Source organism: Melanotaenia boesemani, chromosome 13 (genome assembly GCF_017639745.1).
Source record: "Melanotaenia boesemani isolate fMelBoe1 chromosome 13, fMelBoe1.pri, whole genome shotgun sequence".
NCBI lineage: Eukaryota > Metazoa > Chordata > Actinopteri > Atheriniformes > Melanotaeniidae > Melanotaenia > Melanotaenia boesemani.
The window spans coordinates 19,524,876-19,548,480 of record NC_055694.1 but is presented as its reverse complement, the minus strand read 5'-3'; the positions used below and the strand labels follow the sequence as shown (position 1 = coordinate 19,548,480).

Below are 23,605 nucleotides of genomic sequence, written 5' to 3'. Positions count from 1 at the left end.
TTGCTGTATTGAATTACAACTGATAAAAGCGCAGGGAAGTAGTGCCTGTCAGTTTGACAAGCTGCTCCTACTTCTCTTTGTTTTCTCTTGTTCTTTGTAGCTTCTCCCCATCACCCATGCAGTCTGTAATTAAGGGTTTCTTTGACAGGCTGAGTTTATTCTCACCAGCAGATGGTGCGTTCCTCGGGCTCTGGTGAGTCTGCTGACGGTGTCGTGTGGAGGCGGAGCTTTTTTTCTGCTGCTGTCGACGTACAGGCGGCGGGCAGCAGGCAGAGGGCAGCAAGCAGGGTCCAACTCATCCTGACTGGATCACACAGGACCAGCAACATCATCTTCATCTTCATCATCCACCACCCACACAAGGACAACCTCTCCAGAAGCGCAAAGGGGACGGGACAGTCTTTAGCAAAGACATTAAATTAAAAAAAGAAGAAAAAAAAGCACAAAATCTTATCGATAGCAGCAAGATGCTGGCCTGCACGGAGCTGATCACCATGTGTCTCCAGTCTGCCAAGCACGAACACTTGAGAAAGCAGCAGCTTGACCACAATCAAAACCAAGGCATCGCTTTATTCCAGGATGTAAGTAAGACTGTGGTGCTATAGCCACAAAAATCTGTCATGTATTTTTATAATAATAGTTTCCCAAATAATCTTGTGCATGTTTTGTATCAATATTTAATAATCTTCTGCTCGTGACCGTCTTCTGGGCTGTCTTTTTACAACCACACAGTATGAGTGACACACTGTCCTTCACTCTAGTCTTTATGAATGGTTCATATCGACTTAAAACATGACCCATTCACGTGTTTGATGTAAAACAGCACTATTATGTAAGAAGGGTGATTTTCGTGCAATAATGAGCCAATAGTTATACTATCAAAAAGAATGGTATATTGGTTGTTTACTAGGAATTATGCATAGATGAGTGCCTAAACTAAATACAGAATAAAATTTTAATGAACTGCATCTCCTGTATATAGCATACCTGTATATAACAGAATTGCCTCAGAGTGCAGTACCCATGTCAACATACAGTATTATATTTAATAAGAAGACACCATATCATTGGCATTATTTCTTAGCTTAAGACTTCCTAACAGCTAGCTGCAAATTTAATTTAGTTTTTACAAGGCAGATTATTGACCTGCAAAAAGGGAACTCAGACTGCAGCAAGTGCATATTAATTTGAAATGTAATTTGCATCCATTCTCCCTTCAGCCCAGAACTATATAATTTCCAAGCTTGCATTTCTTAACAGAACCTATATATATATAGATACTAAACATAAGATTGTGATTTCACTGGAAGGCAGCTTTATCCAATAAAACTGACACAATCTCTTTACATACCCAGTTCACAAAGCATGTCAGCATCGATCTGCACATAATGGATTTCCAATACCAAATCATGCTCACACTGGCACTCATATTTATTCAGGAAATTGGAGAAACTGAGCTTTATTTGTGCTTTTCATTCTTCTATCAGGCTTGCGGAAGCTTTTTGACTCTCTTTCGCTCTCAGTTAAAAGGCTGTTTCATTGCTTAGTTTAAATGACACAGCTGTGCAAATCCATTCCTGTGATTTTATGTCCTATAACATTCACTAACATATCACAGGAACTGGCTTTGAATTTAAAAAGAAATATTTCAAACAGGCATTACCAATGTGGCTGATGCAATTTTTTAATCTTCATCAGTTATGTGATGCCAACTTCTGCATAGACTCCACCAACCTTCCACCCACCTACACATTAAGACAAAGTGGGAAAAAAGCCAGAAAATCATCTCCTTAGGCTTCAACAGAGGCTGTTCTTATTGCTCTCAATCTCACTGCTGGCCTCCAGTGAGCTGTCTTAAGACAGGGTACTTCTTCTGGAGCCTCTGCAATTAAGGGAGATTTGACAGTGATAGTGCTGCCAACCTGCTTCCAAATGCCATCATGCCAGCCTGTCAGGCTACAGATGGCTAAGGGCAACAGCAGCTCCTCTGGCAGGTTTAGTCTGTCACAATAACAGGTTTTCACTGCATAATTATCCTGGCTAAAACAATAAGGTATGATAATTTTATCACAATATCCATTAAAATAACACAATCAGTTAAATTTGTCTTTCTGAGCAAATAGTCTGTTTCTGATGTAGTTGAGGTTTTGATGAAGGACGCTGTAAAAAGCTGGATGTAAGCAGAGCGTTTCAGGCCTTCACACTTCAATGTGCTTGAAATGTGACAGTTTTCACAGACTTCACTGCTCGAGTTTTATGATACAATTAATCAACCGTCTATTGGTTTTTACAGGTCCACCAAAAGTTACTGGGCAGCAACCAGAAAACCAAAAAACCCCCAGCCATTACATGCTGATATATCTTCACACAGTTTTGATATCCTGAGATATGCAAGATGATTTCATTATGTTCACACCATTAATTAATGACCATAAATGAGTGTTGCTATATTTTATGCAGGATATTAACAGAATTTGGGGGAAATGTCTTAGTGCAATGAAACCATTCTTAGGGAGACAGAAAATATAGAAGCGATCATTTTAAAGCTCCTCTTGGGTGCACACAAATGTCAGCCTTTCATTTCCTGAGATGTCTCGTGTCCCTTTTATTATTGAGATCAGAAAATTACAGCTCCTTTTAAATGCCTTTTCTGTGCATAAGGAGAGTGAAATATGCCAAAACATTGTATTCAGACAGGTATACATGTTTATTATCAATCTTCTGGGTATGTCACGAATGGCGGCGGAGGTGAGGACCCAAATGGACCAAAACAAGACAGGCCCCAGGACAAAGTTCAGGGGGAGCCACCTGGAGGCAGAACAGACGGCAGGATTAGGTCAGGAGGCCGGCCGGGGGGCCGGACGGACCGGGGCAGAACCTCCGGTGGACGGCCCGGAGGCCGTGCAGACAGCCGGATCAGTTCAGGCGGCCGGCCAGGGGGCCGGACGGACCGGGGCAGAACCTCCGGAGGATGACCCGGAGGCCGTGCAGACAGCAGGATCAGTTCAGGCGGCCGGCCAGGGGGCCGGACGGACCGGGGCAGAACCTCCGGAGGACGACCCGGAGGCTGTGCAGACAGCAGGCTCCGGTCAGGAGGCCGGACGAACCGGGGCAGAACCTCCAGAGGACGACCCGGAGGACGCACAGACAGGTTTCCAGGCAGACGGGCAGGCTTGGACTGGCGCTCTGGAGGACGGGCAGGCTTGGACTGGATCTCTGGCGGAGGACGGGCAGGCTTGGACTGGATCTCTGGCGGAGGACGGGCAGGCTTGGACTGGATCTCTGGCGGAGGACGGGCAGGCTTGGACTGGATCTCTGGCGGAGGACGGGCAGGCTTGGACTGGATCTCTGGCGGAGGACGGGCAGGCTTGGACTGGATCTCTGGCGGAGGACGGGCAGGCTTGGACTGGATCTCTGGCGGAGGACGGGCAGGCTTGGACTGGATCTCTGGCGGAGGACGGGCAGGCTTGGACTGGATCTCTGGCGGAGGACGGGCAGGCTTGGACTGGATCTCTGGCGGAGGACGGGCAGGCTTGGACTGGATCTCTGGCGGAGGACGGGCAGGCTTGGACTGGATCTCTGGCGGAGGACGGGCAGGCTTGGACTGGATCTCTGGCGGAGGACGGGCAGGCTTGGACTGGATCTCTGGGTTGGGCACCAGTAGTGGTTAAGGGGCGTCTCGACCCGAGACCCCCTCGGAAACAGGAATCAGAAGAGAAGCATCACCACTGAAGACCCCCTCAGGAACAGGAATCAGAGAGGCGTCACCACTGGAGACCCCCTCAGGAACAGGAATCAGAAGAGAGGCGTCACCACTGGAGACCCCCTCAGGGACAGGGACCAGAAGAGAGGCGTCACCACTGGAGACCCCCTCAGGAACTGGGACCAGAAGAGACGGGCAGGACCTGGGCACCGGCGTGGGACGCTGCAGAGCAGGGCAGGACCTCGGAGCCGGCGTCGGACGCTGCGGCGCAGGGCAGGACCTCGGAGCCGGCGTCGGACGCTGCGGCGCAGGGCAGGACCTCGGAGCCGGCGTCGGACGCTGCGGAGCAGGGCAGGACCTTGGCGCAGACGTGGAGAGCTGGGGCACTGGAGCAGGAGGCGAAGCTGGAGACGTAGGCCTGGGAGCTGGTGGCGGCAACCGTGACAGTACAGCAGATGGCGTCACCCGAGATGTGGACCGTGGCGCTGGTGTTGACCTCCGAGACCTGGCCTGCCCCAGTGGTTTTGGGCTAATCGCCAATCTGGTTCCCCAGAATGGTGACCGCTCTGGATAATCCTGCGGCTCCCACTCCGTCTCCAGTCCCAGGAGCATTCCCACCAGTTCGCTTGATGTCATGTATTCGAGGGGCTGTCGCCCCTGGTTCCTGGACGTCCTCCTCCTCCTGGACCTTGTAGGAGGAGGATCAGGAAACCACGGGTCTGGCTCCTCCACCGTAGGGAACCAGTCAGCAACCCCCGGATCGTAATACTGACGCCAAGCCATCAAACCTGCTGGGTCCAGTTGTGGTCAGATCCTACTGTCACGAATGGCGGCGGAGGTGAGGACCCAAATGCAGGCAGGAGGCAGAACTGGTGCAGGTAAAAAGGTTTATTTCCCAGGAACACAAGACAGGCAACCATAGACGACGGGGATAAACTCCAGAGAACAAAAACCAAACATGACAAAATGAGGATCTGACAATGAATGACTGAAAACCGGGAGTACTTATACACAGAGGGAGTAACAAGACACAGGTGAAGTGGATGACTAATCAGACCAGGTGAACTAACGAGGCAGGAACAGAAAACCACAGGAACACAAGAGGGAAAACCAAGCATGACAAAACTGAAAACTAAAGCATGAACATAACTACAAACCAAGAACATGACCAAACTAATCATGACAAAAACCAAAATCCTAAACAATCAAAACACCCACCAAAACCCAGAAACCGTGACAGGGTATGCATGGCTGTTTGTTGGATGAACAAAATGTGCATTTATGCTGCATATGTCAGTTGAAGAAACTGTGGATTTCTAATTGTATTGACAACCTAAATGCAACCCCGTTTCTTTTTTCTATTGCAGATTTTCCGCCGGGCAGATAAAAATGGTCAGTATGCAAAATATACAGTTATTTGTGTTAAGTGGCAAATGAGTCAAGTAAAATTTCTTTAAAATATGTGTTAAACAGTTTTATTCAGACATGGATGGGATTGTTTTTCATCGCAGTCTTTGTGTGATAGGAGGATATAAATAACCAAGGTCAGGTGCAGCTGCATTTTTCTTGGTTTTGTAATCTGATGGGGTTTGACGGGATGAACCCCTACAGTTCACCCTGCAGGCTGTGCTCATTGTGGTCCCCTGCCTGAAGCAAAGCACTGCTCATCTCAGTGATAGACAGGCATATACCGTAGATACAGCAGTGTATGCACCCGTAAATTTGCCAAGCATCTTGTAACACATTGCTAACAATATAAGCACCATTTTTAACTCCAAATGGTAGAAATTCATCTGAGACTTGATAAATGTTTTCCCCTGAAAACATGTCACTGTTTTACTGTATTTGTGTTACAGCGTTACCGCTTTACTTCAAAGGAACTTCTCTAACAAAATGTCTCCCAGGAAAACACAAAGTACTCAGCTTTGCATGAAAAACTGTGCTGACAAACAAGAAAATGTTTTTATGCCTAATTCCTTACTCAACTGCTGCATCTCCATTCAGTGAATAGTAGAGTTTAAAATGCAAAAGGGGCTAGTGATTAATGCTTGTAGAACATTGATGAACTTTGAGCAGTTTCCTCAAGAGGACGGTGCATGTGTTGCATAAGAGCAAGATTAATAATACATGTTCTACCATGAGCAGGGAGTTGCTTGGGGGGCCTTTTTAGATATATTCAGATGCAGAAAGCTCTTAAGGTTGTGAATTATGAATGGGACCTTAAAAGATGCTTTTCTTTTATTGGGGCTTTTGTAAGGAAACTGTAGAAGATGGAAGGAAGGGGTGGTTGGATTTCTCTTTCCTGTTGAGATGTGTCTCAGATGAATAATCTGTGAACTAGTTGAATAACACAGTGGCTGGCAAACAATCGAGGTGGTACATTTCAATATAAAGAAATGCATACAGACTCAGTTTAAATAACAAGAGTATTTATATACTTGTATGTTAATAAAGTCTCAGTTTTGCTCCTTTTTCCCCACCATTCCATTAATCACTTACACCAGGCAGCTGGTTTTCAACCATTATAGAGTGGATGAAAACCACAGCTAAAGACAACTGTGCTGCTTGTTTGTGTTTGTTATCTCCAGTTTGCAGCTGGACTCAGCTCATTTCTCGTCTCCTTAAACTCACTGAGTTGTGCATCTAAGAAAAGGCTCGCTTCCACACTGTGTAGGCTGTCACAGTACGCCTGAAGTAATATGCATTTTTATCATAAAGAGTGCGGGCTGCTAAAACATTACTCTCCTCTATGCTGTTGTAATGCGTAAATAGCATTTTTAAAAGCAAAAATGTATGAGTGGATTAAGAATTGAACGCTTTTACTTAACAGCTTTTTATTGGATTATTAATTTGCTGTTATGTTGCCCCCACATTTAGAAATGTATACAAATGTTTAGCAAAAAGAGGAGTAATGGGTGTGATCTAATTTATCATTGCAGCTCTGATTTGTTAAGCAGAAGAAACAGAAATTAACATTAAAAACACCAACAAGTCAGCAATTTGATTTTGGAAGAAATATGTGGGAAATGTCACTGATGTCTTAAAGTAGCACTAAGTAACTTTCTGACCTTATAAATATGTGTTACGGACTTACTATTATGTTACAGTGACATTTAATTGTACATTCCTTGGGTCATTGTTGCCTAGTAGTATTCTGAGACTGAGAAACTGCACTTTACAACTTTTTTCGGGGGCGCTGTGTCAGTTTACAGCAGCATTTTGCTTTATGACACCACGTCACATACCAGCAGACGATATCAGCACAATGGTTTTGAAATTGATTCATCAAAGAAATGCAAAAGGAGATTATTGGAGAAAGCAAGAAAAACAAAGAGAGTGGGGATAAGGGAGAAGATTAGACAAGAGTCAACATCAGATAGGCTTTAATTGGCTGGAGAGAGCTGAGGACAGGTAGGATGTAAGATCAGTAAAGCATCATTAGAGGATGCCTCACTGAGGAAATCTGCCAATGTTCAGTAGTGCAGCTTAAAGGAGATTTTTAAAAACAAATAGACTAAACATGCTGCAGGCACATTGCTGGAAAGTGACTTGACAATGTCACTGCTTTATGTTTATTACATTTATGGACATACAATACAGATCAAGATGATCAATTCATCATATGAAATTGGACTAATTTAGGGTTCAGTATCTGCCCAGTCACAGTCAGATACTTTCTCAGGATACAGTTGCAGGTCACATATGGTAACAGCATTATTTTTTTTTAACATTTTACAAAAGTAATCATATAAAAATGCATATAAATAAAAAGATCTTTTCTCAGTTTTTCAAGCAAAAAATGTTAATGAAACTTTTTCTTTTACCTCGACAGTCCTTATTATCTTACTTACTGGAATACCACAGAAATAAATTTGGGACATTTTTAGGATAAATATCTAAAATAAAACTCTTGAAATCTATCAAATGTTAAAGGTTCCATAATGAAACAGAATAAAATGTTTTGTTTCCGAATGACATTAACCGCAGCATGTGTGGGCTGCATGCTCAGTATAAATAAATATAAATAAATAAATAAGTCAATATAGATAAAGAAAATTATATACAACACTCCCAGTGATTTAGTTAAATTAGTGAGCTACAACTTGTTCATTGTAGTACCGACTTTGTATATTATCAGTGCTGTAATGAGAAATATCTTTAGTAACGTACTGTATCAGTATGCTAATGAGCCCGCAGCTAATTACCTGACAGGGAATTCTTAATATGGCTGACCATAAACAACAGATGAAAGAGTTGAGGCGCACTTAATGATTCCAGTATGATCAATCTAAAGATGCTTGAGGTCAGATCGGAATATCTCCAATTACATTGAAGTTTTTAAGTTGTATCTTATCTATTTCAGTATTTAAAATTAATCAGTTGATTAGCTCTCATTATGCTTTTAATGTAATAATTTATTATATGATAGCTTTTTTCCTCTAACTGTGTGGTCTCTCTCACACTGTTTTGCTGTTGTTTTGTATTAACTGCTGGAGCAGAGACGGTTTAAATCACCAGCAGAAATCTCACAGGATGCTTTGGTGTGCACAACGTCCACAGCACCTGATGAGATGCAAACATTCAGCTTTCATTAGTCCATTTAGCATAATGTTTTAGCAACAAAACTACTTAAAATAATTAGCCCGTAAGGGACAACATCTATTAGGCGTTAATTAGTATGTAGATTACTGTATCAGTTAATCAGTGTTTATTTTTCTCAATAAACTGGCAGAGAATTATGAAAACTGTGACATATTCAGTTGGCATTTGTTTAACAATATTGTTATTTCTATAAACAGTCAGTTACTACATAGTAGAGGCCAAGAAACTGCACTTACTTTTGCTTCCGGGACGCCGTGCAACGTGGCATTTAAGTTTTGTTTTATGCACTGCGCCACACCCTAGCAAGCGGATATCAACACACCGGCCGGTTTGAATGCACACAGGGGCTGATTCTGATTCAGCAAAGAAATAAAGGAGTGACAGAGCAAGAGATAAGAAAAGAGTCAATATAAGACTAACTTTTTCTGCCTAGAGAGAGTACTGGTAGGATGCAAGATGGATGCCAAATTAGCCGCAGGCAGGGCACGGAGAAAGTTCTTTGTTGCCTCTTCAAGGATGAGCTATATGTTTTTCTCAAGTAATAAAATGTTTAATTTTCTAATTTAGATATCTTAAAATGTTTTTTATTTTTATTTTATACTGAATCAAAAAGCTGGTTCATGAGATTTGCAGATCATTGCATGCTGTTTTATTTACATTTCACACAGCAATATAACATTTTTTGGAATTGGGGGATTATTGTAACTTTACCACACACATCACTATAACCCCAATGCTTTGTGTTGTAATGAGTGATTTAAACATTTGGACTTACAAATTATACTAAAACAAACTGAATATTCACAATATTTTCAATGTCTATATAGTCAGAATGTTGTAGAAATTCACAGAATTGCAGACCAAAAGCGGCACTAAGTCCACTACCTTCCTTCTGTGGTATGTACGAGAGGCCTGCTTTAGGCAAATTACACTTTTAAGTTGATAAATGACAGTTTTTTTGTGTCAATTGTTCATTTACACGCAAGGAATCAATTTTTACCTGTCCCATACAGTTATTGTTAATGCTGTTGCAAAGTATTAGTCTTATTTTTTTGTCTTTGCTTTCCAACATCCAAAGAGATTTAATTGCCTGTCATATAGTTTTTTCTTGTTTGTTTTTTAATCATAGAAATATCACTCTTGACAGCTTAAAAAAGTGTGTGCTTTGTGTCTGAAAATTTACTCTGAGGATTAGTAAAAGTTGTCGATTATCCATTTTATTTGGATGAACTAAATGATTTATTGCAGCTTGAAGCATGGAGCACCATGTTCAGAAAGTGCTATTAATTTTAGATTATACTAAACAAAACATACAGTGCTTATAAAAAGCAACTAAAGTTGAAATTTGGCAAAACTCACCATATTTCTAATGAGAATAATAGCGTGTTCTTATCTCTCATGGTCTCATGAATTACACCAATGAGCTTTATAAACCATTGGTGTCTTTTGGTTTCAACTTTTAACATTTCCTTAAGGAAAAGAGCTATTTATTTAGGCAACAGTTCAAGTTGCAGTTTTATCTTTATTTTATTAACCTGCCTTGCCTCTGTTGTGAACAACACTTTCACAACAGAGGTAATGTTAGGTAGTCACAAAGCCTTGGGATTAACTTCTGCAAAATCATCATTCTTTAAAATTAAACATCTCTGTCTAAATATTGATGACACAGACAGTGCATACTGGCACACTAAACCACTTTGTAGTTTGGAAAAGCCCTGCAAAAGGCATTTTATAAATATATCCCTTATTTACTAGATAAATAAATTCAAATGCACCCACAGTGAGCATCTTAAGAACTTAAGCACACTGTATTCAATGCATGAAAATGTGCAGCTGTGCTCAAAGAAGCTGTTTGTTAGAAATAATATGTAACATTCAGCCAGCTCTCTGCATAGGAAGTTACCTTTTTCATTATTTTAAACCCTGATAAGAATATTTTTTCACTTTTGAAGATGAAAACAGCCCCAATTTTCCATTTCTGGCTTGATTAAGAAGTGACATTACTAGCTGAAATGATTCCTGATGGCCTAATTCAGAATTGTTTCCTGTCACTGCCTACTAAAAGGACATTTAGTGATTAGTTTTTAACAGGATTTATTTCATTTTAGGCTACTTAAAGAAATAAAGTCATCTTTCTGATTTGCTTTTCTCTACAGAAAGGCAACATTGGCAGCGAATTCTGTTACTTTTCTGATGAGAACTTGTCATAATCATGTTAGCTGAAAATATGTAGGTAGTGTCTTCCACGCTTTTGCAGTACAGAATGTGTTTTGTAGGTTTGAAAGATATGCACTGTCTACAGCTAGGAGCTCTACTTTTAAAGCTTTGATCTGAGATCAGGTGAACACATGTGAAACTTGCCATCTGAGCTGTATTTTGGTGTCTAATTTGTGTCTGTTTGTGTGTGAATCCAGACCAAAGCAGCTCTGATGGAGAAGCTGGAGGATGAGTCAGAAGTGCAACAGACTGTGTTTACTCCCACATCATGTAGAACAAGATTTTACAGGGATGTTTGAGAAAGAAATGATCATTCTGTCTTCTCTAACAACCTTAAGCTGAGGTTTAACTTAGCCCCACAACAATAAAATATAAAGTTTCATTTTACTTTTTAAATGATTAATTTCCAGAGCCATCCGTTGCATATGAGGAGATAAGTAAAAGGTTGTCTTGCAAACCAACAGATGGTATGATTAGCAGACAGGATTCTGAGAAGTGTGTCTCAGAAAGTCTCAGTGCTTTCAGCAGGTTTAGCCTCATTACGATATGAGTCTGCCTGTTAGCTCAGCTTGGACTTCTCGAACTACCCTTCATTATAGAATGATGTTATATTTTGCAGTTGCATCTTTAAAGCAATACCTGGGATTAAGTCAGCTTTTGAAGCCACCGAATCCTTGTTCCATTATTCAGAATGATGAACAATAAGAGATGAAGAATTACAGGCATAGATGTCATGCAACTTTGACAGATTTGTCTCCTTTCAGATGATGGAAAGCTGTCCTTGGAAGAGTTCCAGTCATACTTCACTGATGGCATCCTCACTGAAGAGCAGATGCAGGAGCTATATTACTCCATTGACAAGCAGCAGACAGAGTAAGCTGCAGCCCCTCCTGCTCTACCTTGCCTCCATGTAGATGATCCACAGAGCCTTAATTCTGCTGTGAAAGCCAGATCTCTGTTGAGTAACTGAGAACACAAAGAAAAATGTAAAATAGAATTAAATTGTGCTTATTGCATCAGGATAAATACAAAAAGTGTGTTTGTTCAGTTACGCAGCACAAATACTCAAGAGCCTTCTTCTCTGTTTCTGTGGGAACAACAGTAACGACAGACAATAAATATTATCATGTATACTAACTAATCTCAATGAAGAATGATCTTTTAGGTGCTAATGTGTTTACTATAAAGATAAAGCTCAGTCGTTTCTGTACTTCAACATTAAGCTCTAGAAAATCTAAACAATTAGATGCTCCAGCGTGAGAGTAATGCTTTACTCTGATTTGCAGTATACAACAGAACTGAGCACACTTTATCTAAATGCCAAGTGATTATATAATCTATCAGTTGTTGCCTGAGTCTATGTGCAGAATATTTTCTAATATGAACACCCATCCATCCATAAGCAATCAAAGACAAATAACCTAAAAAATACTGCTTAAAGCACATAGCCTTAAACTCATTTGTCAAAATCATTCACACATAAAAGAGGGGAAATCTGTGTCTACTGAACGAAAAATGTTAGCCAGTCAACATGACACAACATGGTTGTAAAATGAACACCTGAACCAACAGCCTGTGTCTATGATTAAAAAAAAATAATAATAATTAGAGGAGCTGAAAAATCTGATGATATATTTGTCAAAGATGGAAATGAATAAAGGTCAGTACAAAACAGCTACAGCTGTGATCTGGATTTACTACACCAGCAAAACTACTAGTAGGAGCTGCAGTGTTTGTTGGCCTAGTATAACGCCAGGTATACTGCAATACTTGTTGACAGACAAGAAAGAGATTTTAAGTGGAAACATAGTTCCTTTTGTTACAGAGTTTCAAGCTTAAACATGAAACAAACCTGTTACTGTTTGGGGCTTCTTAGGTTAGACAATGTGTAATTCAGTGAGCCAATTATATGGGCTCCCTGTCTTTATCTCTGCACAATGCTTGACCTCTGGCCGCTAAGGTTTGTCCCACATTTAATGAAAGAGGGTGTGATGTGCACTTCACCCCACTAAAATCAGCTTCTCAGAAAAGGGTTTGTCCCTATGGCTGAAGAACGATATAGGCTCAGGAAATTATGCCATTATGTTCAATTATATTCAGAGATTACCTGTGAAATAAGACAGCAAATAGAATCAAGTAACATAGTGTCACTGAGTTGTTGGGCTTATTTTATTATATTTATATTTTATATATTTACATTATGTTTATTATCATTTATTCATTAAAACAAATAAGCACTATTGTATGTGTTAAATGAGCTTAAATTATGAGAAAACTAAAAGAAAAATTGGTAAATTTCTATTTTTTGAGGAAGATTTTAAGTAACATTACTTTCTGATTCCTGGTAAACGTCTGCATGCTTTCTCCTAACTAACAAAAAATTGTGATTATTCCCATTTAAGAATAATATTTAATAGGAACTCAGTTTTTCTAATTAAGTAGCTAACCCGAGTACCACCATATCACACCTGTAGCAACAACCACAACTGCTCATCAACATGGTAGGCAGGATTTAAATAAAGACTAAAATTTAATCATTTCTGGTAGAGCCTGTGACTTGTGCAGAGTTTCTGTTAAACATCTAATCCTTCACATCATCTTTTAAGAAAGCTTCTGCACTACACCGACAAGGGTTTCTGAAAGTTGGGGAATCTTCATAGTGCTTGTGAGAAATATTTTAGGCTTCTCATTTATATCTGATTGATTAACATCCTCCATTTTATCTCCTTCTGACTGTTACACAGCAACCTGGATATAGACAAGCTCTCAGGTAAGGATGTGCCTGCCTTATTTTACTGACTTTGCCAATAGAATCATAGTAATAATTATGTTTAGTACAGAAATCGAATGCCTTAAGCTGCTCCACAACACTTTTATGATTCAATCTCAGTCACTCAGTGCTTGAGATTCAGTTTGGGCATTATGCAAATGACTTTACTGCTAGCACAGATTTGTTTTATTATTGTATAAAACACCACTGATTGGTGCTGATCAGCAAGAAAGTAAAGTTTTTCTCCTCCAGAGTACTTCACTCCACATCTGGGAGAATATGTCAACGTCCTGTCTGCTCTGGAAAAGCTGAATGTGGCCATTTTAAAGGCTATGGACAAAACTAAAGAGGTAAGTAATGATGGCTCACACTCTTGCTCTTGTCACAAGAGCATGTAAAAACTACATGTTAAAACTTAGCGCAAAATGTAGCTTAATGACTGTTTAAAATTTAAGCATCCTCCATCCCTTGAAACCTTTTATTAGGGGCTCAGTTGTCAGTTTGAATCCCTGCCGGAGATCAGTGTGCTTCTGCAGCGCTGCCGAAGACAAAGAAAACTGCCCATCATGACTGACTCGGACTGCAGAGCAGATAGCAAAGGAAGATGAGCTCAAAGACTTTTACAAGATGAACTATTCTTTTAAACATTCTCCAACAAAACATTTGATGTGGGACACTTGGAAGCTGTATGTTCTTTGTAAATCATTTGAGCATCTTGTATAAAGGAGCAACATAGTAAAACTTGCTTCCTTGAAGCAAAGAGTGTTGCTTATCTCAAATCATAATTGTATTAATATAATAATCTTTGGGAATATTAGATGCTAAATGTGGGGAAAAAGCAAGCAGTCAGGCACAGTTTATTTTATCATTTGTGGAAGGTCAAGATGACTGTTCCCCTTTACTCCCCCCTTCAGTATGCTAATCTGTATCTTGGTTTCGTGCCTCCCTTGGCATCTTGGCTTCATCTGGTATCTTGTTTTGCTCTGTACTCTCTGAAACCATGGTAACCACATGATGAATTAGGGCTGTTTCAGGGCAGCATAAAAATGTTCATCATTTCATAAGTTTTTACTCATTGACAAGCTTTAATGGAGCAAGAAATACTCGCTTCTAAGGGTTTGCCTTAAGAAATGCACAGTGGAAAAGTATTGGAATCTCCAGTCTAATTTTATTCATCATTGTGAACCTAAGAATGTTTGTACCTAAACCAAACTACCAAATGGCAGTGGACCTGAAAATACACCTAAGACTGATGGTAATTTTACAAGTTTCTCTTTCTTTTATTTGTTCTATTATAAAGAAAAGAAAGCACATCACGGGTTAAAGCTTTTAACATATTGCATGTGATGCTGCTTTTACTTCTGATGTCTTTCCTACTTTAAATAGCAACACTAGCATGTTATTGGTTATATGACATTACATGACATTGTTTTTTTTATTTTATTAAGTTTACACATCTCTGAATTTATTAATATGACCAAAAAAAAAAAAAAAGATTCAGTACTTGCTTTTCAGTTTCAGAGAGTGAAACTTTCTCTATATTCAAAAATTGTCTTATAAAAGTGTCTTATAAAGTCGCCAGCCTTGGGTTGTGTAACATGTGTAATTAGTTCTTTATGAAATCTGCTCACTCAAGCAGAGCTGTAGACGTAATTATCCATGAGATATAGAAAAGATTTAAGGGTTGGACTCTGACACGTGAAGCTAAAATGTTTTTATGGAAACACACAAAAGAGATCAGCATCCAAAAACTTCCACAACAAAAGTTAAACCAAGTATTTATTGATCTTTCAAAGCTCTCGCTTCTGAGTATGTTTCCTTTGTTGCAAGGAGGAGGTTCAGGTGTGGATTGTAGATTAAACAGTTCATGGATCTTATAATGGAGTTGTTTTCTGTAGTATGCAGCAAATAGTTTTCACTGCAGTTATAGAGAGAGAAAACAGGGGAAGAGCGAGGTTTAGATGACAGTAATGAAGGCTGACAAACCCTTGAGCTGACCAATTGATCTGACGTCAGATGTCCTCCAAATACATGCACCGCAACCCAATGGCCATATTTCATCTTTCTTTTCCCTCTACAAGCTCAAACTATTCACTCAGGCACTTTTCTATCTCTCAGCTTTATCTCTCTTGCCTGGCTCTTTTTCTTTTACGTCCCTGCTTTCTCTGTATCACACTTGCCTTCCTGCAGCTCATACATTTTTCATGTTGCTGTTAGTTGTTAGAAAAAGCTTTCTTTTTTACCTTGAAGAAGAGAGGCTTTCCTAAGCATTACTGAGGACACTGTTACTAAATAAATTACTCAACCGCCTATACAGCTTATCCTATAAAAAATGTCTATTGCTATCAAGTCTCTTTAGGCAGATATATTGATGAAACTCACTTGAACTCTTTCTCTATTCTGCTTTCATAATGCCTGGAAAACACAACCTATAAAATAATAAAATTACCCAACCAAAATGCATTTTCTGCTTCACTGTTTTGCCCTGAGATAAAAGGAACATTTCCACTTTGGTGTCTCAGCTCATCTGTCTGTGTAAAAGAAATGGGAGAGAAATTGGGTAAAAGAACAGAGGTTTGTTACTCACATGGCTTCTCCACCACTGAGACAACAAAGCACATAAACACAGATTCTAACAAGCTTATTGGGCATTTTTCAAACATTTCCCCATCATTTCTTTGGAGCTCTACTTTGTGGCACCACAGGGTGCTGGTGAAGGCGATGAGCTTCATTATCCTCAAACACTGAGTTGGAAAAACTGTTTTTATCGATAGCTGCTGCACTGCAGGTAATAGAGCTCAGAAAGGTCTCTGGAAAAGGTAACACATTGCATCACTTTTTGTGAGATAGATTGTTGTGTTTGCATTCAGTGAATTAGTCTCTTATCATGTGTGTTTAACCTAATCCAGTATAATTTCTGTATTCTTGTTTGATTTCAGAAAGTTAGAATAAATATGGAAAGTTTGCTTACTGTCTCCAAATAAATAGGCTATGAGAAAATACCTTATAAAGAAAGATCTTGCTGCTTTTACAGTCCTGATCATATTTATAGGCTGCCCTGAAATAGCATACTGTAAATCACATCTCTCCTAAGATTTCAAAACTAATTTAGTTGACTAATAATCTCCACTACCAAGAAAATGTTTACATTTTTTTCCTTGTATACCACTATTTTGTGCTAACAGGTTTCTATCCAACTCAGGCTCAATACCTTTGCCTTCAAGTAGTTTTCTAAGACTGTTTATTCCACAGTGTTTTTTTCTACATTATTATGTTAATCCTCTCATTTCTTTGAATTAGTTTGAAGACTTTGTAAACTTAATTCTTATTATAAAAAGGGTCCTAATTAGTTTCCAGGATACTTCTTTTTAAATATTATACCCTTTGATTCTGTAAAAGAAAGACTTGTGTTGTTGTTGTTGTAGAATATTCTATACAAAGCTTGTTGATCTTCATATTTTTCTAAATGTTTTCTAAATTTTATCTTTACAACTCACAGGGACCAGTCATTCTGACTAACACTGTAAAACTTAAGGGAAAACAAAATATTTTATCTCTAAAATAGATGTTTGGTTATCAGAGAGCATTGATTCCCTATTTGTCAATGCGAACATGACACAATGATACAAAGAAAGACTAAACCAGTTTTTTTTTATGTTTTAATAGGAGTAATCACCCTTCACATCAACAACATGAAGCCTACAAACATTTCTTAGATCAGAATCAGAAAAAGAATGACAATTAGATTTTTTAAAAGTGTTTCATTCCTTTTTACTTAAATAAAAGCTGATCCTTTGTTTCTTTCCTCTTTCCCTTTCACCCAGGAGTATCAGGGTTCATCAGTGCTGGGTCAGTTTGTGACACGCTTCCTACTGAGGGAAACATCCACCCAGCTGCAGTCCCTGCAGTCATCACTGGATTGTGCTATGGAGGCTGTCCATGACCATGGCTGTCCTGACAGGAGGATACTGAAGAAGCCAGAGGACCTACCCATCCAGAGGGTGACCAAACGGCCTAGTCGACGCATCCAGAAGAATATGTGTCTCTCTCCTACTGACCCTTACTCTGGCATGCTCACCACAGGTACTTTTCATGATTAAAACTCTGGGGGTAGATGTGAAAAAGAAAAAGGAATAGACAAAATATAGAAATTGTAGTTGGGTTCAGATAAACATCAAAACATAAATCTCCACTGCTCAGTCTGTACTGTACTGATGCTATGTTTTTGGGGCCAGGGGTCAGCGTGGAGCCAGACAACCACTGGGGCTCCCAGATCAACCAGCTGGAGCAGCTTATTGACAAACTGGAATGTGAGGTCTGTATAAAATCTGTCATTGTCAGTCTTCTTACAACCTGTATGCTTAGCTGAACGTACCTTGTGGATGAAACATATTTTGCAACAGTGATGTGAGCTGTTTTTATGATTAAAAATGATAAGCCAATCCACTGCTTGTCATCACTAACCATATCAATAGTGGCTTGAAGCGTTAATCATAAAAACTGGTCTAGTAGTAATTTAATCTTGTTGCAACATTACAAACATTTCAATAAATTTTCTGGTAAGACTCGTTTTCAACTAAAAGCTTTGTCTCCTTAGTGAATGCTGCTATTTGGATAAAAATTTTAAGGAGACCAAATGAGTCCTACTGTGTATTTGCAGATACACATTTTGCCCTGCGGTACAAAAACATTTCAAATATTGCCTTTGACAAATATTTGTACAAAATGCAAAGCTGAGCTACACTACACACACTGAATATCATGAATAAGGCATCTGCCTGTGAACACATTAAGTCAACTAGTCAGACTGGATGCTAAGAAGAGTCTTTAGTGAGCTGAAGAGATGCTTGTTTTGAACTTTGTAAAATGGTTAGAAGAGCAGCACAGATAGCTTTGGGGTGCTGTCTTGGATTTATTTCATTTTCTATGTGCTACAGTCATGGTCATTTGAAATCTTAATAGAAAAATATAGATAAGATTTCCAGGGATAGAGGCTTTGCTGAGGATGCTGAGCTAGCCTGCTTATCTTAGCCAGTTGACAATTTAGAAGAACATTGCTGCAGGGTGAATGTGAATATGGTGAAAGCCAATGGATTGTGACAAACAGAACACTGAAAAACATGTGTTCCTATTTTCAGAGTCCACAACTTGAACCGCTCAAAGAAGACACACTGGCAGGGACATACAAATCGGTGAGGCTAGCATGTGTTGAAATGGTTTGCATACACAAAGTACACGTGTTTAGAATATATCCTAAAATGTTCCAAGTTAAATTTAAAAAGGAATTTTTAACCCCAAAAAATGCCATGTCCATACAGCTATACTATTCCAGTTATACTATTCTCTGGGTCATTTCTGTCGTGTAGTTTAGCTTTCTAATTAGCTGTAAGTTCAGAATAGCTGATGCAGATGCTCTCCAGTCAGCTGCATGTCAGGGCTTTAACAGAAAGCTCAGTAAGAACATCTGGCTTTGCTTCTGTGCTGCTCACAAGATGAAGAAACTACAGGAAAACTATAAAGCCATATCCAGGTGTCATTATCAATCAAGTGCAATGAAAAGTGCAGAGTTTAACACTGAAATCCTAAACAAGGTCGGTGTTCAATAATGCCAAAGAAGGAGAACTTCATTTCACCAAGACAACCAAAACTTACCTAGCCTTTCCACAAAAAACTTTGATAATAAAAGAGAGCTTTTTAAACGTCATGTTTGTGGTTGCATGTGATTGAAGGATGGGATTTTTGTTTGATGAAAGAAAATAATGAGGCCCAAGAACACCATCAAAACAGTCAAACATGGTTTTGCAAGTGTCACACTTAGGGGTTTTCTTTCAGAAAATGAACCAATTTAACCCTTTTCAAGTTAAATGACATTATGGGAAAGATGACTGAAGACTCCCCAAGAAAATGTTTGCAGGAGATCTTGCTCCTGCACATTGTTTTTGGTGAAGCTCTTAGAATATGGTAAACAGTGAACAATATCAAGAGTCCTGTCCTAAATCTCATTCAGTAACTCCCAGAAAGGAGGGAGCTTTCCAGTACCAAAAACTGGAGAAGTAAAGGAGTGCTCCAAAACATTAGAAAAGATCAACAATTAAAGTACCATTTGAATCCTGTGAGGAAGAATAAATGCATTGTTATGAATATTAGACATGGCATTTTTTTGTACAGTTGTTATAGAAATGGTTAGCATTTAGGTTTATCTTCTCTGTCACTGTCTGTCAGTGTTATTTATAGGCAGAAGAAACCTATTAGAATAAATAAAAAAAACATAGATGGAAAATGCATACATACGTGCTATTTAATTTCTCTCTTTAGAACATACTTCTGGTCCAAAAACAAATGTCGGTGAAGGAGAGAGATGTGGAGCAGTTTCAACAAGCTCTTAAAATCTACACAAACGCCACCACCAGCCAGCCTAACAACCTGCAGTACGTTCCCTTATCTGCCTCTGTGATGTTTTTTGCTTCAGGATATCTGTGTGATTTGATGCAGATACTTCAAATTGCTTCAGTTTCCCCAGACATACAGCATAAGATCACTCTCTGTGCCCACTCTTTTAACTCTTTAAACACTTTTTTAAAAAATATCATTATTTCCAGTGTTTCAGTCCAGAACTTGCCAGACAGATCATGCTTCATCATGTATGAATTTTGGCAGGATCGTCTCTCCTGGATGAGGTATGCTTAGACATATTATTGGCGTATTAGAGTTGAAAACATGCTCTGGGAATTTCACTGAGCCAAAGTTTGCCCAATACACAAAGCTGCTTACAAACTCTCTTTGAAGTGCACTGAGTCTCATCATTTTTTATTTTCTTCACTCTCAGCTACCTGCAGTCATCCATCAACAAGACCTTCCAGCGCTGCATTATTGAGTCACTGGAAGAGCCAGAAATTGTCTCCACCATGCTTCTCCCAGGTACAAACTGATCATCAAAACAGTTGCTTTAGTTTATTACAAGCTGCTAATTTAATTCATTTTAATGTTTGAATTGCTAGTAAATATTTTGGTTTGAAATCTAAAGTAGTATGGCCTCATAGAAATACTGTTGCTCTACATAATTGACAGATTTAATGTGGTTTGAAATGCAAATGATCACAGTAATGGACTTAAGGTGCTTAGTTAGTGTTGAATGAATTATTTGGGGAATGTATACATTAAAGGACCACATTGCAAGTTATTCATAGTTGTGAACCAACAGATCACACATCACTGTTTAGTTTCCCTCAGGGCTAGCAAAACTTACTTTATCCTCCCTTAGCTTTTTGTTTTGTCTGCCCCATATTTTTGTTTTAATGTCTATTTAGTCTTCTGTGTAATTTCGGAAAACATAGTTACTGATGGTTATTGTTTTGCAAAAAAAGGGGCACCCAGTAAAAGTTTTTAAATAGACTAGTTGTAGTGATAGCCAGAATGGCTGGAAAAGAAGAAAAACTTCCATTTGCTTGATTATTTCGAAATATTTGGCAGCGCAACCTCCACTCCACCCTAAAAACCACTGACTAACAAACACAGGAGGGCATCCCTCCCACTTGAACTCAGCAATCAGTCCAGTCTAGCACAGATCATAGATTTTAAGTTTCTCTGTGTGTCATTGTTTCTTATTTGCTTGGCTCTGTCAGAGACCATAAAGCACTGACAGATTGCTTCATTTTGCAGCATCTTGGTGGATTATGAACAACAACTGACCAAGAAATACAGCCTTTATTCAACATGGTGAGGCCAAGAGAAAGAGGAGATTGTACAACCAAGACTTTGTCTTTCATATTAACTTTATTCTTCATGGCATGACAGGGATTGTTTCTGCAAGCCTTTGCTCCACGGTTATATAAAAAGACTGCTCAGAAAAAAAATCTCACAACAGTGGAGAAAAGTTTAACCTTGACTGAAGTGATCAAAATGGTTAAGAGCTGAATTTAATTTTGAACCATTTGGGCACACCTCTTGCATTTGATTTTACTTGAAACACAAGACATATGATTAGAAATTTTTAAAAAAGCTGCATGATTTTCTTATTTCTTAGTGCTAGTTTGTTTCACATGAAGCTGCATCTTAGATATAATGTCAGCAATGCTACAACAATAGAAACACTTGAGTAAAAATTGATGTGTCCATCCATTAACTGTTCTTCCCTGTAGACGGAAACAGAAATAGAGGTAGGGTTAACCTTTCATCTTGTTCTCCCTGTGCTATTGTGCTTTGTTGTCTCCTTCAAAGCTTTACTACCAGTTGTCTTTTTGCTGAAATCTCAGACAGCCATTAGATAGAATATAGATACTGAATGATTATGGTCTGTATCTAAACTTTTATCATCCGTGTCACTCCTGCACTTTAGAAAAAAAAAACATATGAAACCCAGACCATATAGTAAAGAACAGAAATGTATTGTTTATTGTCATTTTAAAATAAAAACGTAGAATCAACTGTTGTTAATAAAAAGCCAAGATCTGCACAGATGTGCAGAGAGACATTAGTGGACAATGTGTCACCAAATAATTGTGCAGTTTGCCCGTACTGTTGTTCTGCAGTAGAAGTAAAACTCAGAAGCCATTATTTTACATTTGCAGTGTGTAATCAGAAAAGAATTTAATAGTAGAATGCACAAATAGAAGTTTATATTTTGAGATTAAGCAGAAATGGTTCTATGTAATGACATTAAAAACAGCATCTGTAAAGATAGTGTACAGTAGATAAAAAGCTGTAAGACTGATGTTGTATAACTGGTAAATGTACAGTAGTTAAAATTGGTACATTTTGGTTCTAATTATGTGAGGAATGAGTGTGTTCACTCTTTTAGTGTGTTCATTCGTTTATTATTTATTTTATGTAAAATATGCTGTCATGTGGATTCTATGTTTGTTTGCTGGCATGAATTAAAGTTTGAAATATTGATGATATGAAGAGGAGCATTAATTGTCTGTTATAAAAAACAAAAATAACAACACACACAAAAAAATTATGGATCAAATTACCCTGCATGTCAAGAGTGGGAACTAACAGAACTGTGGTTTATGTGTATACAACAGTAAGTAGCTCTTCTTTAGTCTGAAAGTCTTAAAACTAATTTCAGCATTAAATTACCACAGAATACACATGACACAACCATCACATACATAAATAAAGAGGAAATGTTTTTTCTGTTGCCATGGCTGAATGACAGACTGAAAAACCTTGCAAATACGAACTCATCATATCATGAGCTAGAAACTTCCATGAATTAAAAAAAAGAAGAGCGAGAGAGCAAATTTAAATTCAGCTTGTTTTGAAAGGGGCAGTTATAAAGCTGGTTTTCAACCTCTTTTCGGCAGTTCTCTCTAGTAAAAAAATATTGAAACAGCTTGAAATGTCCAACACAGAGGAAGCTGACAGCTCACATTCACAGTCTAATTTTAGTTGTTAAAGTACACTGCCTGGCCAAGATAAAAGTCACCACCAAAAACAAGGTCACACACTAGCATTTTGTTGGACCTGCAGCTTTGATTACGGCAGCATTTGCTGTGGCTTTGTTTTGATAAGCTTCTGGAATGTCACAAGATTTATTTCCATCTAGTGTTGCATTGATTTTCCACAAAGATCTTGTACTGATGGTGGGAGAGTCCGACCACTACACAGAGCCTTCTCCAGCACATCTCAAAGATTCTCAAAAGGGTTCAGGTCTGGACTCTATGGTGGGCCATCCATGTGTAAAAATGATTTCTCATGCAGGCATGAAGGAATAACCTGATCATTCAGTATATTCAGGTATCAGCTGACCTCATTCTTTGGGCACATCATGTTGCTGAACTTGGACCTGACCAACTGCAACAACCCCAGATCATAGACTGCCCCTACAGGCTTGTACATTAGGCACTAGGCATGATGGCTGCATCACTTCATCTGCCTCTCTTCTTACCCTGATGCTCTCATCAATCTGGAACAGGGTAAATCTGGACTCATCAGACCACATGACCTTCTTCCATTGCTCCAGACTCCAATCTTTATTCTCCTTAGGAAACTGAAGCATTTTTCTCCAGTTAGGTTCACTGATTAGTGGTTTTCTCATGTCTATAAAGGTGTTCAGTCCAAATTCCTTCACGGTGATTATGTGTAAATATTCTTACTTTCATTTGTAATCACAGTCTTTTTTCTTTGGTCAGGCAGTGTGTATGCATAGTAGATTGTACTGGACTTCACACACTTTTATATCAGAGTGCATAAACTCAAACTAAATCAAACCAAAAAGGGTTAAATGTGTTTTCAGTTTTCAGATTTTGTGCTGTTTTGTCTGAGTACTGGAAAAAACAAACAAAAAAAGAAAACATAAATTTTACATG

General features: G+C 38.9%; 1 protein-coding gene across 1 annotated transcript; it reads left to right on the top strand.

Moving 5' to 3' along the window:
* Nucleotides 1-272: 272 nt before the first annotated feature.
* Nucleotides 273-22,189, top strand: LOC121652278 (N-terminal EF-hand calcium-binding protein 1-like). Its single transcript, XM_042004974.1, has 12 exons — nucleotides 273-581; nucleotides 5,071-5,095; nucleotides 11,287-11,395; nucleotides 13,267-13,292; nucleotides 13,545-13,642; nucleotides 17,117-17,375; nucleotides 17,528-17,607; nucleotides 18,431-18,484; nucleotides 19,608-19,720; nucleotides 19,892-19,969; nucleotides 20,119-20,210; nucleotides 20,952-22,189. The coding sequence occupies exons 1-12, from the start codon at nucleotides 468-470 to the stop codon at nucleotides 20,978-20,980; spliced, it is 1,077 nt and encodes a 358-aa protein (XP_041860908.1). The 5' UTR covers nucleotides 273-467; the 3' UTR covers nucleotides 20,981-22,189.
* The last annotated feature ends 1,416 nt before the right edge of the window (nucleotides 22,190-23,605 follow it).